The sequence below is a fragment of the Gordionus sp. m RMFG-2023 genome, chromosome 2, assembly GCF_954871325.1.
Source record: "Gordionus sp. m RMFG-2023 chromosome 2, tfGorSpeb1-WG-v2, whole genome shotgun sequence".
NCBI lineage: Eukaryota > Metazoa > Nematomorpha > Gordioida > Chordodea > Parachordodidae > Gordionus > Gordionus sp. m RMFG-2023.
This window is the reverse complement of record NC_088776.1, coordinates 9,239,695-9,256,658: the sequence shown is the minus strand read 5'-3', so window position 1 is coordinate 9,256,658 and position 16,964 is coordinate 9,239,695. Positions and strand designations below refer to the sequence as shown.

General features: G+C 27.5%; 1 protein-coding gene across 1 annotated transcript; it reads left to right on the top strand.

The window, feature by feature from the left end:
• On the top strand, window positions 1-16,298 carry LOC135923413 (beta-1-syntrophin-like). The gene is made up of 7 exons (XM_065458141.1): window positions 1-505; window positions 560-1,020; window positions 6,548-6,690; window positions 11,451-11,591; window positions 11,930-12,219; window positions 14,117-14,523; window positions 15,152-16,298. Exons 1-7 carry the CDS (start codon window positions 4-6, stop codon window positions 15,248-15,250), a joined length of 2,043 nt encoding a protein of 680 aa, XP_065314213.1. The 5' UTR covers window positions 1-3; the 3' UTR covers window positions 15,251-16,298.
• The last annotated feature ends 666 nt before the right edge of the window (window positions 16,299-16,964 follow it).

Genomic DNA, 16,964 nt, shown 5'->3' with positions numbered 1-16,964 from the left:
TTTATGTCTGATGAAAAATCGGGAACAGCTGAGATTTACATCAAGCAGGACGCATGGATCAAAGCTATATTGAATCTCCGAGACAATGCTTTAATTGTTCGCTTGCCTGATGACTCTAACTTATATAATGATTATAATAAATTATTCACGGTTAACAATGCTGATACTCAACAGAATTGCCTATTAAAATCAAAAGAAAATCCAACTTCTGAGACATTGCCATTTCTAAATTACAATAATTTCAATTTAAATTATTCTAAACGTAAAATAAGAATTATAAAAGAATCATCTGATTTAGGTTTGGGTTTAAGTATTAAAGGAGGAAAAGAAAATAAAATGCCCATTTTAATAAGCAAAATTTTCAAAGGTATGGCTGCTGATAAAACAGGCACACTTTTGATAGGAGACGCTATAATAAGTGTGAATGGAACAGATATAACGGGCTTTACTCATGATGAAGCAGCTCATATTCTTAAAAACTCTGGCGATGTTGTTGATTTAGAAGGTAAATTTTACAAAATAGCATTAATATTTTAATTCTTTCTATTTTTATGTATAGTACAGTATTTGAAAGAATTTACACCATACTTTATTAAATCCTCCATAATAAATTCAATTGGCTGGACCACTTATGACATGCCTTGTGAATTTCTAAATCCAAATATTCCCATGGCTGATATTACCTGTAATTTGGATTGCAAAGCAATTCCTTTATTGCTTAGTTTTGTTTTTCTTCATAACACTTTCAGTAAAACAAACATTAATAGTGCCAGTCAAAATAATGCTAAATATTCAAATAAATATAACAATGATTATAATATTATTGAAGTTTTATCACCAGATTTATTAAATTCTATCATAATTCGTTTTGATAACTCATTCCAAGCCTTTGAATGGATGTATGACATTCATTATACCCAAAAAAATTTACTTTACAATTGTATAATTTATGCCAATGATAATTACCCAGCATTAGCTACAGATTTACCGATAATATTTATGAATTGGTTTTTGCAACAGGTAAAATTAAATGTTATCTATTTAGAAATTAATTTATTACTTAATTATTAAAAAGAAAAAGTTGTGTTATAAGTTTTAGATAATTAGTTTTGATGCCACCTAAAATTTCAGCTTAATAATTTTAAGGGGATATGCCTTGCTAATATTTCTATCATGAATATATCATGATGTTATATTTAAATTACCTAATATTCTCAGTTTTTTCCAAAACGTTCATAACTAGAGATACATCAATACTCACTCTGCTATGGAAGAAAAATCATTTACAAATTTATAAACTGATATAAAAAAAGATATTAAAGACCTGCATACCTGGAACCCGGCCTTAACTGAACCAGCATAAATGGTATTATTATAAAACTGGATTAGGCTTAAAAGTTCAAAATTAGAATTAGGAAAAATTTTAAAATCCAGGTCAATTTACAAAATAAATTTAAATTATATCAATTAATCAGTTGGAAAATCATATGTTGAAGCTTTTAATATGCATTTACTGCTCATATTTTTTATTTCCCCAATTTGCAAAACAACCAAAATTTTCTAAAATAATTAAATTTTTAGAATTTTTGGCCAGTCCAAAAAATATCCAAGGTGGGGCTTAAAAATAAAAAAACATTAAAATTCAGGCTAGACTTGAAATTAATTTTATTTTATCAAATCCAGACTCTAAAATTTTTACCTCTGCAGGTCTCTGATAAATACTTATTTTGTTATCAATCTTAATCATATCTTCATACACTATGTTAGAATGTTATATTAATTAAAAAGATGGAATCAATGCATCTCTGATAGTATTGTTATTATGCCCATGAGAATTAATATAAATTTATTAAGGGAAATTTAGGACAATTATATTTGCCTGATTTTATATAATATTCTATTTTATCAAAATCTGAAACTAAATTTTTGTGTTGGCATCATTGTTTAGTCGGGAGGGAACACAATCTCCTTGAAAATGTGGAAAAAATTTAGTGTGTCCTTTCCATAAATTCTTGAGATATATCTAATGGTTATTCTCTTTGTGATTTTTTTTAAATTTTAAAGAAAAATTTTATAAAAACAAATTTAAGAAAATATCAATTAATCTATATATTTTTAATGGGGTACATGCATAGGCTATTTTATTTTTTAATATTTTACTTAATATAATACAATTGGCTTGATTTTATTTGCTTCAAAATTAAAGCCATACTTTAAATCATATTAAAACTCCTGACTAAAAAAATTACTTAAATAATTTTTGATGCAAAATTTATCACTTCATAATAGATGTAATAAACTATTCTAAAATATTAGCCTTTTTATTATTGAGCAATTTTATAGATATGAATTTATTTAAAAAAATATATATTATTTAATCAAAATGAATTCCAAAAAATCAAAATGGTCGCCATAGCTCTAATTCTTGGCATGTGGTCTTTAATGATAGAGGGCATTAATTCATAGGCAGAATTGGGATAAAGTTTCAAACTTTCTTTTGGGAAAAATCCACTGTTTCCTTATGATTTTAAAATAAAAACCCAGTTTTCTATTGCATTAAAATTGGAGCTATGCAGACATACAGTAAAGTTAAACCATATAAAAATTTTTGGCCAATTTTGATGTATGGCAGCAAACCATACATTCGTCAAATGAGCTCCTTCGAAAAAATATCTTGATATTTAGATTAATAAATAACTGATTCAGCAAAACACTTTTACCTAGACCTTTTCTCTTTACATCCTTATCACATAGCGCTTATGGAACCTTTTAAAATATTGAGATTTAGGTCTCCTCTGGGGTTCATACTATATAATTCTTTATAATTGAATAATCAATCGAAATCTGTTTTTATCACTGGAAATTATAAGCATCCATTTGAATTCATTCCAGGATTATGATGTTCTTCCATTTATTTGAGTCTTTTTTTTGCTTTTGCACATGCTAAAAAAGGCTTAATTTCTTTGCCTTATAAAATTGAGGAATTTCTATTAAAAAATATCATATAATATAATATATAAAATGTGAAACCTATAAAAATGAATTCCATTGCAGGTACTGATAAATAATTCTTAAATAACAAAACTTATGAAGTAATTGCAAAGATACTTTTCCTATAATATGAAAAAAAATTATTTATTTTCAAAAAGAAGGATAAATTAAGTAAAATTAAAATAGATACCGGACATATTTTTAGATCAAATATATTTATAGATATAACAAAAGAAGGCATGCCCTCTAAAAAGAGGACGTCAGGTAACCCTAAATGACGATAAAGTTCGAGAAATTGAGAATTTATTAGTTATTAATAAACAAAAATATATTAAATTAAGATAAAGCAGACATAGAATTTATAATGTGAACAAGAAATATATAATAATTATTTAGCAACCCTTGATTTTTTTTATTGATATCTTTTAACCTTATGAACTCGAACGATCTGGTATGGCCATTAGTGCTGTTAAACGGCTCGTTTTGAGTCGATTTTTAAAAACGGCTAACTCAATATTTCATCCAGAAAAATATTACTTAAGCCTGAAGATCTTGCTCATAGAAGGAACAAAGGTCTCGGCATATATTATCGATCTCGAGGCTTGGACAATATTTTTCTGGCGCCGTTTTAAAAAATAGGCTCAAAATGAGCCGTTTAACCACATTAATGGCCATTAAGTTGATACTAAGTTTAATCTATCTTTTTCCAATTTTCAATATAAAATTTTTTTAAAATTTGAATGAATATATAAATAAAAATTAAGTATATTATTGAGAAAAAATTTAAACAAAAAAATAATTGGGTTGGAAAAGTTACAATCAGGATAGACAAGGATGTGCCATATCAAGTGTCTTTGTAAAAAATATTTATTTAAATTGTATATAAAAAATTTTACTTGACCTTAACTATAAGATGTGCTCACAAAAAATATATTTGAAGTCTATATAATTGAGTGTAATTATTAATTTTTGATATCATAAATATCATGAATGAAATATATTTAATAATTGCGAGTTAATTCGGTCGTTATATTTTTTTTTAAAATGCAAATAATTATAGTGTGCATGTACATTTTATCTAATTCGAAAGTAACTAGTAATAGTTAGCCTATGGCCTGACAAGATTTGAACCAACATTCACGTTTTCGAAGTCAGGCGTTTCATTAGTAAAATAGTGATCTAACTATACGCTCCTCGTATGCAAATAATTATAGTGTGCATGTACATTTTATCTAATTCGAAAGTAACTAGTAATAGTTAGCCTATGGCCTGACAAGATTTGAACCAACATTCACGTTTTCGAAGTCAGGCGTTTCATTAGTAAAATAGTGATCTAACTATACGCTCCTCGTAACTTTGGAAATACTAGTTATTTTCGATATAATATTGAAAGAGAATTTTTTTTTTATTTTTTTTTTCATATGTATTAAAACTTTTATTATTATAAATTTTAATGAAGAACCTCATTAGATTTCCAATTTTTTTTGGTAAAGAATCAAATTTAGTGTGCACGCGACTCATTATTTTCATTGTAACATGGTTGAGTGTTAATGCCGTTTTTGATCTGATTGGCTGTTTTAAACTTACTCATAAAATAATTGTTAATTTATATACACAATATTTTATTTTGGATACCCGTATTTAAATAAAGATTTTATAAATCTGTATGACCTTATTGGCATGCTCTTATACTTAATTCCTGTTTGGAGAATAACCTAACGCTCCGACTCAACTTACCTCAGGGTGGTATTACGGAACTCTTTTCATTGTTGTCTATTCTAATCATAATCCGACGCTTAAATTAAATTGAATCTTTATGATAAGAACTACGTGTAGGGATCACAATTCCGTGATCAACATGCCAATACTATTCGTCCATCGATGATTCCTCTATATCTCTAGTCCACTCACATATGAGCTAGCCGGCGTCCAAAATAATATAACTATGATATTCATCGTCTCCCCTATTAAATATTTTTTTAAAAATAGCAAAATAGTTCTACCCCTCAAAAAGAATCTGACCTTTTTTTACTCTACAGAATTCTTTTCCACTTTACCTGTAACAATAATAAAAACGAATATTGTTATTACTTTTAAAAAATTATCTCATCTTACCATGGATTCATAAATTTTTATCGAAAATAAATTTTCTTTTATGAATTTCCTGAAAATAAATCCAATATTTACGTAAATCAGGAAAGAAAAGAAAAAAAAACGAAAAGAGAAATATAAAAATCGAAGAATAAAAATTATTATAATTAAATCAAATATTGAACAAAAAAAAAGATGGATCACGAAATGGCGTTACTTATTTGAAGGGTGCTATAACATTTTAAATAAAGTTATAAATTGGGTATGATAAATTCATGATCATCTGCACGGGCCTAATTTTTCAAGCCCGGCCCCGAATTTTATTTGTTCCTAAAAGCCCACCCTCAATAAAAAATTATTTAGCCATGCGGCTCACCCCGAATTTATTTAAGTATAGAAAAAATTACTATTTTTTTTAATATAAAAAATATATATCCTACAACAAAAAATGCTCCTTGTTTCTTGCAGGAATTTTATAAAACATTTTTATTCCACAAAATATAGCGATAGCGTATTTGAAATTTTAAGCACAACCCAGCCCAGTTCGAATCCGAAATATTATTAAAAAATACTGGCCAGGCCGGGATTTGCAGATTGTTAAAATATCTAACCTTTAAATTGAGATAATTCCGTTTTAAAATTTTACGATACATATGGTGATATATAAAAATATATTCCATGCTGTTGATCAAATATAATTATGTATTTCGTCCTAATAAAAAAATGTCTAGACATGAAAATATAAATTAGCATCTAGCAAATTCTGATATAATCTTATTTTTGTTTCCAAAAACTATCAAAATAGTTGATTCCAGAATTCTAAAAAATTTTCTATCAAATTTTTTTTTAAAGTGATTTCATTTAGAAAAATTTTTTATGCATGAAAGTTACAAAAGATCTTGGCATTTTTAGGTAAAATTTGATCAAAAATAAATCTTCAAAGATTGTTCAAAATTTTTTTAAGAATTTTTTCAAACTCTGATTCGCTTTAACATGACAATATGTTTTTTTCTCTCCCCTTACCGATATAAGTTGTTATAAAAGAAAAGGTTGAATATATATTTATATCATTTTTTTTTCAAAGCAAAACGCGAACGCCAAAATTTTATCGCCTTAATTCGATGCAAGGTGTCCAAAGCTGATTTTTATTAATATCATTTTTATAAAAAAATTTTAAAGTTCGGTTCCTAAATTTAATTTTTTGATTGGACAGTTTGAGATCACTGACCAAACATACCGATTTATGAGCGAATCGAATCCGGGGTAATTGCGGGGCAGGTTCAGACCTATTTCAGAAAATCGGTTATCGTTTAAGTTCCTGTTCATAATTTTTTCTGAATAAAGTTTAAAATTCCCCTGACCCCTAATTCGGGTACACAACCCTGAAATAAAATTATCTTTCAAAATCATTCATTTATTCTCTTCCTTTTTTTGCTCTCACTTTTAATTATTTTTTTTATTATAGGTCAAAACAAGCAGCGGTTCTTTGATATGGAAACCCGTGTTCCTAACCCTAAACGAGAAAGATATAAACGCTTATGATAAGGTTCCTTGGGTTGAAGAAGATTGGGCTCGACCTATTTACACCATTCCATTGCTATCTTCCAGGTTTTCTTATATGCTATAATCTTAAACTCTACCCTTTTCTTATCATCACTTATCTCATTTAAGTAACTTACTACGAAATTGGGAGTTAATATGTGCCTAGATCGGCATTGTCCGAGCCCATCCTTCAAATCGGTTAACTTGTGAAATTTTTCAGGCCGTTTGATCTGTATAAAATATTCTACAGGCTCAGCCGGAATATTTTATAATTATTTTAATAAAGATTTATTATTTTTACTTCTCAAAAAATTAGGCCAGGCAACTTGTACATTACTGGCCGGGTCGGAAATACTAAAATATTCATTAATATCAAAATCAAAACATTTAACATTACATATATTTATTTTATCAATATAAACTATTTTATATAAAATAAATCATAAAGAAGCGATACTATCCTAGCATATTAAAATAGAATTAAATTTTTTATAAAAATATAGCTCTTTTAAAAAAAATTTAAAAAATTATTTTATTTGATAAAATTAAATAAATTAAATATATGGACGTTTATAGCGACCAATAGGTTTTAATTAAGACTTTATTGGTGAAATTTAAGAAAATATCTAGATGACTTTCTTTATTTAATTTTAAATACCTTTTAAAAATGTTATTTTAAGCAATCTCTTGTATCTTATTCTATAAAATATGAGATTAGTTATTCTGTCTATAATAATATTTTTCTATATATTAACTCTTTACGAGATATGCCTACTAATGAGTCACGTTCTCGTTTTTATAACCTAACTTAGGATATATATTATTCCCGAAGCCCGACTCAGGTTGGAACTCTGGTATTGAAAACTTTTTCTCGGGGGCCCGACTCAGGCCCGAAAATTAAATATTAGAAATATCCTCGATTATTATTTTGATTAATCGAAATGTCAATCAGAATTACATCATTTTTCATTTAACGCATTTCACTTATTCATTTTCATAATTTCCATTTCCAAAATTAACCACATCATTGCTTGAAGCCCTGATAAACTTGATTCATCATTATTTAAATTTTTCATATTGTGATTCTATTCATTATTAAATTTAAAAAAATGTTATACTTGGATTTGCAACTTTATGACAATTGATAGCCTAGTTAAATATATTTTTATTTAAGGAGACAATATCTTGTGAATAAATACGCGTAATTTTTTAATTTTTCCATAGATATTATAATATTTCAACTCAATTCCAATTTTTTTAAAAAATCTTGCTCTTGTCGGACTCGCGCAAGAAAAAATTCTTTTATAAAATTTTTATGTTTACTTAATTTACAAAGATCTGCAAAGCCCGGCCTTCCTCAAGTTATATATGATATGATCCATTAACAAATACACAATACAGATATCAAATACGATTGATTTATAAAATGGTTGTTTAAAAAAAAAGATAGCCTTAGAGGAGAGATTAGAATCCTTAATTGACATTGGGAAAGAATTAGATATAGGTATTAAAATGGGTGGCCGGAAGATTTTTCGTAAAATTCTGACGGTCCTGATTTAATTATTTGTAAAATATTGGGTAAATTTTAAAAAAAAGCGGGTAACTTGTGCAAACAAAAATTCTTAACGAGCCGGGCTTTACAGAGTTCTAACTACCAATCAAAGTTGGCCAATCACCAATTTTCAAAATCGTTATTTTTGTGTAATTTTTAATTACATTTATTTTATACCTTATTTCATTTCAGTTTTTCTAACAAAAAAATTAACCATATTTTTTTTTATATTTATAATACAACTAATTAGATTATAGATTTTTTTTTTTAAATGATAGCGCTATTGGGGGTAACTATTTAATTATTTCTCTATCTTTAACAGACTAAAGAGAATTAAAATCAAGGGGAAATATTTTAAACATCCCTCCAAATTATCTAAAATTTAATGAAAAATTTTGGTTTTTAAAAAAAGAAGAATAATAATTATATAATCGTGTAAGGGTATTAATTCTTTTATAATTTCGAAAAAAAAATAATGAAGTATTTATCTATTATAAGAGATATTTTAAATAGATCTCCGAATTTCCGCTTAGCGTGTTCTACCAAATTTTTCCAAAAGTTATATCTAACTCCTACCTCATTATATTTTTTCTTCTTTTTATTTTGAAAAAAATGGTTATAATATAGGGATCCCTTATTGGCAATTTTTAATTGGCATATTAAATTTTCATGTCCATATTAACCTTTTTAAGTTATTACAATATCTGTTATAACTTGATGGGGAAGTGGAACAAAATTCTTTTAACAAATCGTCTTTTTTTCCCTAGGTTACCGTCCTAATGAAAAATAACTCCCAAATGGCGAAAATGATAAATGACCAATTATTCTTTCTAGGTATGATTTATGAATCCGTTTATGGAAAAGCTTTTAAAACGCCTATAAATTGAAATTACGAATTTTCCTTTTTTTTATTATTCCTTCTTATTATAAAATATACAAAATCGATAAATCATTCGTTATTTATTTGGATTGGGAGAGATTTAAAAGGAATAGTAAATAAGTTTTTTTTATAATACAAGTTAAACTTTTGTCGTTTTGGGGAAACTACAATATTTTTACCAAAATTTTTAAGCCTCCCGCCAATTAGACCCTAGTAAGTCGCAGGGATATGAAACCCGAATTATGGTTCAATAACATAAAACTCTATTATGTGAATTTTGATAACAAGAACTTAATCGAAACCAATTTTCAGAAAGAAGCCCGAACCCGTGTTCTGTGAGCCCATAAATCCGTCTCGGTTTCGTGTGTGGTTTATAATAATTGGGTTTAACAACTCAGGTAAGTCATTCCGATTCAGTTGGCTCTGTATTTTGCTTTTTTTTAAATTATTTTCTAAAACTTAAATTTTATTTATACGTAATCTATATTATTCCAAAGACTATTATAATCTAGAAATTATTAATTAGTGTACCAATGTATTATTTCGGGCACCTTATATATCCGCATATCTCTGGTCGACTCATGAAACATCTGAGCTAGCCGGTGTCCAAAATAATGTAACTACGATATTCCCCGTCCGATGATGTTCAAGCAAGCAGAATTATTTTTCGCTAATTTTCTCATTTTACCGTGGATTCATAAATATTTATCGGAAATAAATTTTTAAGAATTTCCTTAATTGAAAATAAATCCAATATTCGCGTAAATTAGGTAGAAGAAGAAAAAAAGGAAAAGAGAAATATAAAAATCAAAGAACAAAAATGATTATAATTAAATCATATATTGAAGATACTGATTTGCAAAATAAGAAGAGGGAACACAAAATCAATAATTTAATCACTTACCTTTTTTTTGAAAGATCAAAATTCACTCTTTAAAGAAAACGTGCTAAATGAATGAATGAATCCTTTTTTTTTAAAAAAAACAACTAATTATTAAAGTCAATCAATTAAATTTTAAAAATTCTCTTAGACAATGTTAAATATGTGTGATTGCGAAATGTATAACGGACCAGGCTATTTTTTTTTTCGATATTATGCTTATTTTTCCTTTTATTTTGTTAAAAAGATTTTATATATAATAATCATTATAACAAAATATGTGAATTTCTTCTTTTTTTTCAAGGACTGATGAATGAATGAATTAAAGTTTTCATATCGATTTAAGTATTTTCTCTTGGCGTTATGGCTTGTTAATATAATATTTTTTAAAAAATTATTTCCTTAAAAGTTGTGAAGGTCAACCAGACCTGCTCAGATCTTTCCATAATTCTAAAAAAAAAAATTAAGTAATTAGCTGCATTTAGATCGAAATTTAAAAACGAAATATATTCTAGTCATTTTGTTAGACAACAGATTTTGTAGTTAAGTTAACATTGATCTAAATCGAGTTTCAAGTATTTTTGAATGGTTGAGCCGTCGGGTATGAGAAAAAATGAAAATAAATTCATCATAATTCCTTGGCGGTTTGGCTAGAGCTCTTATAAATGCGTTCTTGCGTAGAAATTTAGCAGTAGCTTTTTATTTTTTCTAACGAACATCTACGATGTTCAAATTGAAGGGATATTTTTAAACATAATCTTTTTTTGCGTTTTTTTCACGCAAAAAAAAAATCATTTACGCTTTACCACTTGAATTCATTATTTTTAAGATAGAAAATGGAGTTTGGTAAATTATTTATTCTCTTTAATTTTAAAGAGTTTTATAATAACGGGGAGGGGGAGGGATGAAGGTATGAATAGAGACAAGGATGTTAATAAATCTACTGAGATGGTGCGATATAAATGCCAGATTGAGATCACGAATAAATGATAAGAATCTCAATTATTTGCAATAATATTTAGTCTTGAATTGGCAAATGAAATTTTTATATTTCGCTTCTTTTGAGTTGTGGTCGGGATTGATAATTAGACATTATTGTTATATAATGGAAAATTTTATCATTTACTTTTGATATTTAGTTGTGCAACTTTTATATAAAAATAAATTATTAGGAAAATGGAAAATTTTGTAAAGTTTCTTTTGGTAGGTTAAAATTTAAATTTGTATTTAAAAATTTTCATGAGCAATTTTGCGTGAAACATTTTTAGAACCATTCAAGCCTCTTTATTTGGTTAAAATTTCAAATCTCAAAGTTTTAGTTTTAAAATTATGAGATGAAGTTACCTGCCCAGGGATAACACTACCTTCGGTCTCTCCTAGATAAAAATATGAACAATACTGGCTCTTTAGCCTCATAATAATTGGAATTTAAAATAAATATAAATTGCCCAATATACGGATAATGACGATTAATTAATAAAACCCTATTTAAATTTTTTTATCACCATGATTAGAACCTATATGGAAAATTACTCTAAGTCATTCCCCGAATCGCAAACTATAAGAACTACTCCCAATCATCGAAATTCGTCCGTGCCCAACGTCGTTATCAATGATGATTCACCCATCCTTGAAAATGCTCCTTCCGATATTAGGTACTCCCCCCCCTTAATAAATTTATAATGCAATTGTTTTACTCTAAACAAAACACAAACGCTCATAGTGAAAATGAATTTTAATTTGAGAAATCAAACCATAAGCAAATTTTAAGATAATACATAATTCCATTTCCCAATTATTTTATAATCACTTTCTTAAACGCAGTTTAAATAATCTTTAATTGAGAGTTAATTGGTCTCGCACTTATCAATCCCTTTTAATTCCAATACGACAATATTCATGTCTTCTGATCAGAATGTCAGATTTATTAACAGCCCACTATTTATTTTTCTTCATTATAATATTTATATTTACTAAACATTAAATCAAAAAGGGATGAGGACCATCGGCCGCCCCCCGAAAATAAAAGTTCTGAATCCCATATAGCCGAAAAGATTCCTCCTATGGCGTCCGGCATGGCGTCTGTTCTCGACGGGAAAAAACGGGAGTTTTATGCGCGTCACGAAAATATTCGCTTCACTTGTCGTGTTGGTACCCAGAGGGGCACTCACGCCATCCGTTACGAATCCGCTCCCCTTGGTGGCGAAGATAGCCTTGAGTGGTGTCGCACGGTTAAAGCGGCAACGCTTCACGCTATAAAAGAAGTGAGGGAGATCGTTTGCGGTAAAAAAAATAATTTAATACTCATGAAAATGATCCGATTTTTTATTTTAATTTCTCCCCCTTAAATTCACATAATTTTACAGGAATTTTAAACGAAATTCGCATTTTAATTTGCTAAAATTGATATGTTTATGGAAACATCTCTATATTTTTCAAGTTGTCTCATTTATTCATTATTATTTGTATGGGCCCCTGGGTTTTATATTTTCAGGCCCGGCCCGGACTTTATAAAAATATATTTAATTTATTTTTAATTTTTATAGCTAATTATGGCGACTAAAATATTTGGTTTTGTATAATTTTTTTAAAAATTTTAGGCCCGGCCCTGGCTGCAGGTCTCTGATTTTATTGATAAAATTATTACTTAAAAATAAATATAAAATGTGCAGTTATAATTTATTGCTAAAGCTTTTGAAATTTTTTTAGAGATATTGGTAAGCTTGGCCTGTGCAATTATATTATCTTTTATTTTGCACTGAATCATATTTCATTATTTCTATTTCAGTAATCTATTTTTATTTGACAAATTTTTAAATATAATAATATCTTTTTTATTATTATATGTATAGTATATTTTACTTCATTAATTTGAATACAAAATGTAAAAATAAGCTCATTTGATATAACAATAATGATATTTATTTTGACCCTTGAATCCGATAAAATTACCTATTTACTGGATGATACAACCACTCTACCGAAATTGTACCATATTCAGGGATTTAAATATTTTAATTTTATTAGTGAATGGACTCAAAAATTAATTAGTCAATGTCATGCAAAACCTCTATATATAGACAATGTGATTTTTGTCAGTACTTTTATCTTGCTCAATCATGTGAAAGATTATTACAATATAACTGTTATGTTAATTTCTTTAACATTTTTTTCGAAAAGCGAATTCTGGCAAAATTTAAATATTAGCTATACTGAAACGACAAGCACACAGCTCATTTGATATATTAATAACATGGACTCCCCCTAATGAAAATTCCTATCTACACCACTGCCTTGCAATTATAAGTAAGGATATCTTATTTTATCTTTTCCTAACATTGAAATATGCTATACCACATACTATTAACGGATCTAAGAAGGTTAGTAACTCACTATATATAAGGCTTGAGTGCTGCACTCTCAAATTTTTTAATTTTCTACTCAGTAATACATTCTTTTTTTCTTTCTTGTTTTATGTGAAAAAATTTGCCGTTGGCTATATCTCCTTTAAAATAATAATACTTACGAAAACAATCATTTGAACCTGTTAAATTACGTTATGTGCTTATCACATTCCATGCCTCATCTATCTTATATTCTTTATGGTCTGCATTTTTTTTGGGCCCCATAGTAAATATTGAGCGACATCATTAAACTCAAACATTCATTTCTAACTAGTTTACGAAAAACATGATTGCGAAATTTAGGTCGCGAAAATTCTTAGCCAATTTTATTTACTTGAACGCATACGTTTAATAACACTAAAAAAAATTTTTAGTCGAGTTAGGACGAGGTTATAGAAAAAAGAACCAACCCATATGATTTTTGATAATAACATTATATGGTAAAAAAATCTCCATAAGGGAAAATACACCAAAAATATATCAATAAAAATTTTTAATATACTAGAAAAAAAATGGGCTATTTTGATTTAATATTAATAACTATATTATACCACATTTTTTCCCCCTAAAAACAAATATATGATACAAATTATTAGCATTGTATCATGAATAATTTTTTATCCGCCATTTTAATATTTCGGATCGGCCAGTTCTTATAAATAGGAATTGTCAGGCCGATTCGATAGTAAAAAATCGAAACCTTAGATTTTATAAAATTCCAATTTCCATTTCTTTTTTTAAAAAAAAAATTATATAATTTTTTTTCCTATGTTAAGTTTGCACCTGGCGAAACGTCGATTGCAAGCTAGTCATAAATTGCGCTACCGGATTTTCTCTTTACCAACTCAAACTTCCATTGTCCCCACCTTCCACACCAGTTTCCAATTTTAACAGTGATCTTTCCAAAATTATCGAAGCCAATCATCCTTATGACGATAAGAATATCCACGGAAAAGTCAATCACACCAAAGACGAAGCGCGAAATAGTACTTCTGATATCTTAGGAAACGGAAAGTTAATTTGGCATTACCCGTTCCAGGCCCTGATAGCGTCTAGCGATAACGGGGTGGACACCTTAAGCTTGCGTTTCGACGAACTTCAAAAAGACTGTAATAATAGTACTAATAAGGCAAATGGCCTCCTTATCGATTGTTCCAGTAAAGCCGAGAATGTTACTCTTTGCGTGAGTTTTTTCTTTTTCATTAGTTTTTTTTTAAATTTAAAGCTTAATTCGTAAGAGATACCGGTTTTTAAAGCCTATCCAATATTAACGATTCGATAACATTACGGGGGGGGGGGTATATATGGGGATAAGATCGTTAAACCAAAAATATTCTTATTAAAAAGAAAGAAAGAAAAATTTGCATTTATAAAGCAAATGGGACTATTGATTCTCTTTTTTTTTCACTTCCCTTTTTTTGTTGTTAATTTTGATTTGGATCTCCTTTTCTTAGAGTTTAGTTAAATTTTGGGTTGACGCAGAATGGCTGCTAAACACTTAACACGGCCTTAGTAGGAAGAAGTGTTGTTAAAAGGCCCGATTTGGGTCTATTCTTAAAATGGCCCGATTAAGATTTTAGCTAAAATAATGAGTAAGCATCAAGATTTTGCGAATAGATGTCGAAGCATTTCTACTAGCTATGAGCAAAATCTTTAGGCTTACATAATGATTTTGGTTATAATCTTAAACGGGCCATTTTTTTAAATCCACCCTAATCGGACTAGTAGGAAGTATATCTTTGTTATTTAAAAAAAAAATTGGATAATTATTTACTATAAAATAAAATTATTACTCTCAATACTATATATAGGACATCAATCTCAAGTCCAATCCAAAGCCAATAGTATTTATTCTACATAATTTCTTGTACGCCAAGCTGTTGAGTATGAATGAAAATGACATTGAATAAAAAATAAAAAAATATCCACTTAAAATTTCCTGAATTATAATTTATGTTTTTTTTTGTAAAAAACAAGAGCTTGATTTTATATCATCATTCCTCTCCTGCTTCTAAGTTCTATCTATTAGATAAAAAAAATTATAAATACTCATTGACAGATTTAGCAATGTATCTTGTAGTTGTTATAACATTGTATTATCTCCTCTTTTTTTATTGACCCGACCCTTTAACACCAAAGATTTATTATATTTAATATACTATTTATTATTATTGAAGAAATATAGTAATTATATAGTATATTTTAAAATTTAATATCAAAATTCACAAATTTTAAGGTACTTTCGATAAGAGAATCTATCTAAATAATTCTACATATCTAAATATTATTAATAAATTTTTTTTAATCACTTTTTATATTATATAATTGTAAAGTTTTAAATCAATATTATAATTATTTATTTTGTAAGAGCAATTTTTAACTAAGGCCCGTTTATAGTAATGAAATGTAGTGATGTCACTCAAACGATGCGTAAGGTTGAATTCATATTAGTATGATCCGACACGATTTAACAGCTAGTCGATTTTTAAATCTGCTTTCTAGATTAATTTTCTTTAATATTAATTTTGTTTTTATTTTTATTCATGATAATAATAATTTAAGAATTGTAAATATTATTAAAGAAGAATTGATCTCTTAAATTGATTTTGAAAGCCGATCAGCTGTTAAATCATGTCGGATCCCACCATGAATTTAGCCTAATTTACAAGGTGCATAATTTTAAATACTATAGCTATGGTATCCTTTAGAGAGAATTAAGAATCTCTTGACGCGATATCTTGCTGACTATACACAAGGCCTAAGTCAATACTTAACAATTTTGCAATAAAAAAAATGATATTTATACGTTTGAAGGCATTAGCACCTTATTGGAGAAAGTTTATTTAATGCCATGACTAATCTTAAATAATATTTCGTTTATATCATTGTAATATATTTAAAAATTTAGACGTCGTCATATATATTTTTTTTATAAATCTTTTCAAAAAGTCATTCATTGTACCAATCAAAGATGTTTTTTTTTAATAGTCAAGATTAAATCTAGTGAATTGTTTATATATTTTTTTAAAAAAATCTACATTCATATTTGTATTATAAAATATTTTCCATATTATGACTTGAAATCCTATTTAAATAATAATAAAAAATTTATATATATACTGGAATTAGTTGATAATCTATCTCCAGATTTGTTGGTCGAAAAATATATATGGTTTGTTTATATTATGCGGTAAAATACATTTAACTGAGTATCTCTAGTGCAAGGATGGAATGGGAATGGGAATGTTGAATCCCCTGGAAAACCTTTCAATGTTGTAACATTTGCCCCCCCCCCCACATCGCTCTCTTTATTTAAAAAGAAGCAATTTTACTAACATACTCCATAATTATAGTTAATGTAATTATAAAATATCATGCAAATAAATATTTATTTTATATTAAAATAAAATTTCATTATCAAGTTATCATATATTATGGATGGCCTAATTCAAAATTATTTCACTAAATGTAAACTCGTTATGTTGGTAAGATTGAATGTTTTGTTACGAACATCGACATTTTTTTTCACGTAGTAGGCTTTAGTTGTTAACCTTTTATTGAGAAGTTCTGGAAGATAAAAAAGTTCTTAAATTATTGAGAACAAGTCAAAAATTATTTTATTTT

Excerpts from the sequence above, each read along its gene's own strand:
- LOC135923413 (XM_065458141.1), top strand. The coding sequence starts at position 4 with ATGTCTGATGAAAAATCGGGAACAGCTGAGATTTACATCAAGCAGGAC. Across the intron at positions 6,691-11,450 it reads ATTCCATTGCTATCTTCCAG|AACCTATATGGAAAATTACT; the intron begins GTTTTCTTATAT and ends CACCATGATTAG. Across the intron at positions 14,524-15,151 it reads CCGAGAATGTTACTCTTTGC|GACATCAATCTCAAGTCCAA; the intron begins GTGAGTTTTTTC and ends TACTATATATAG.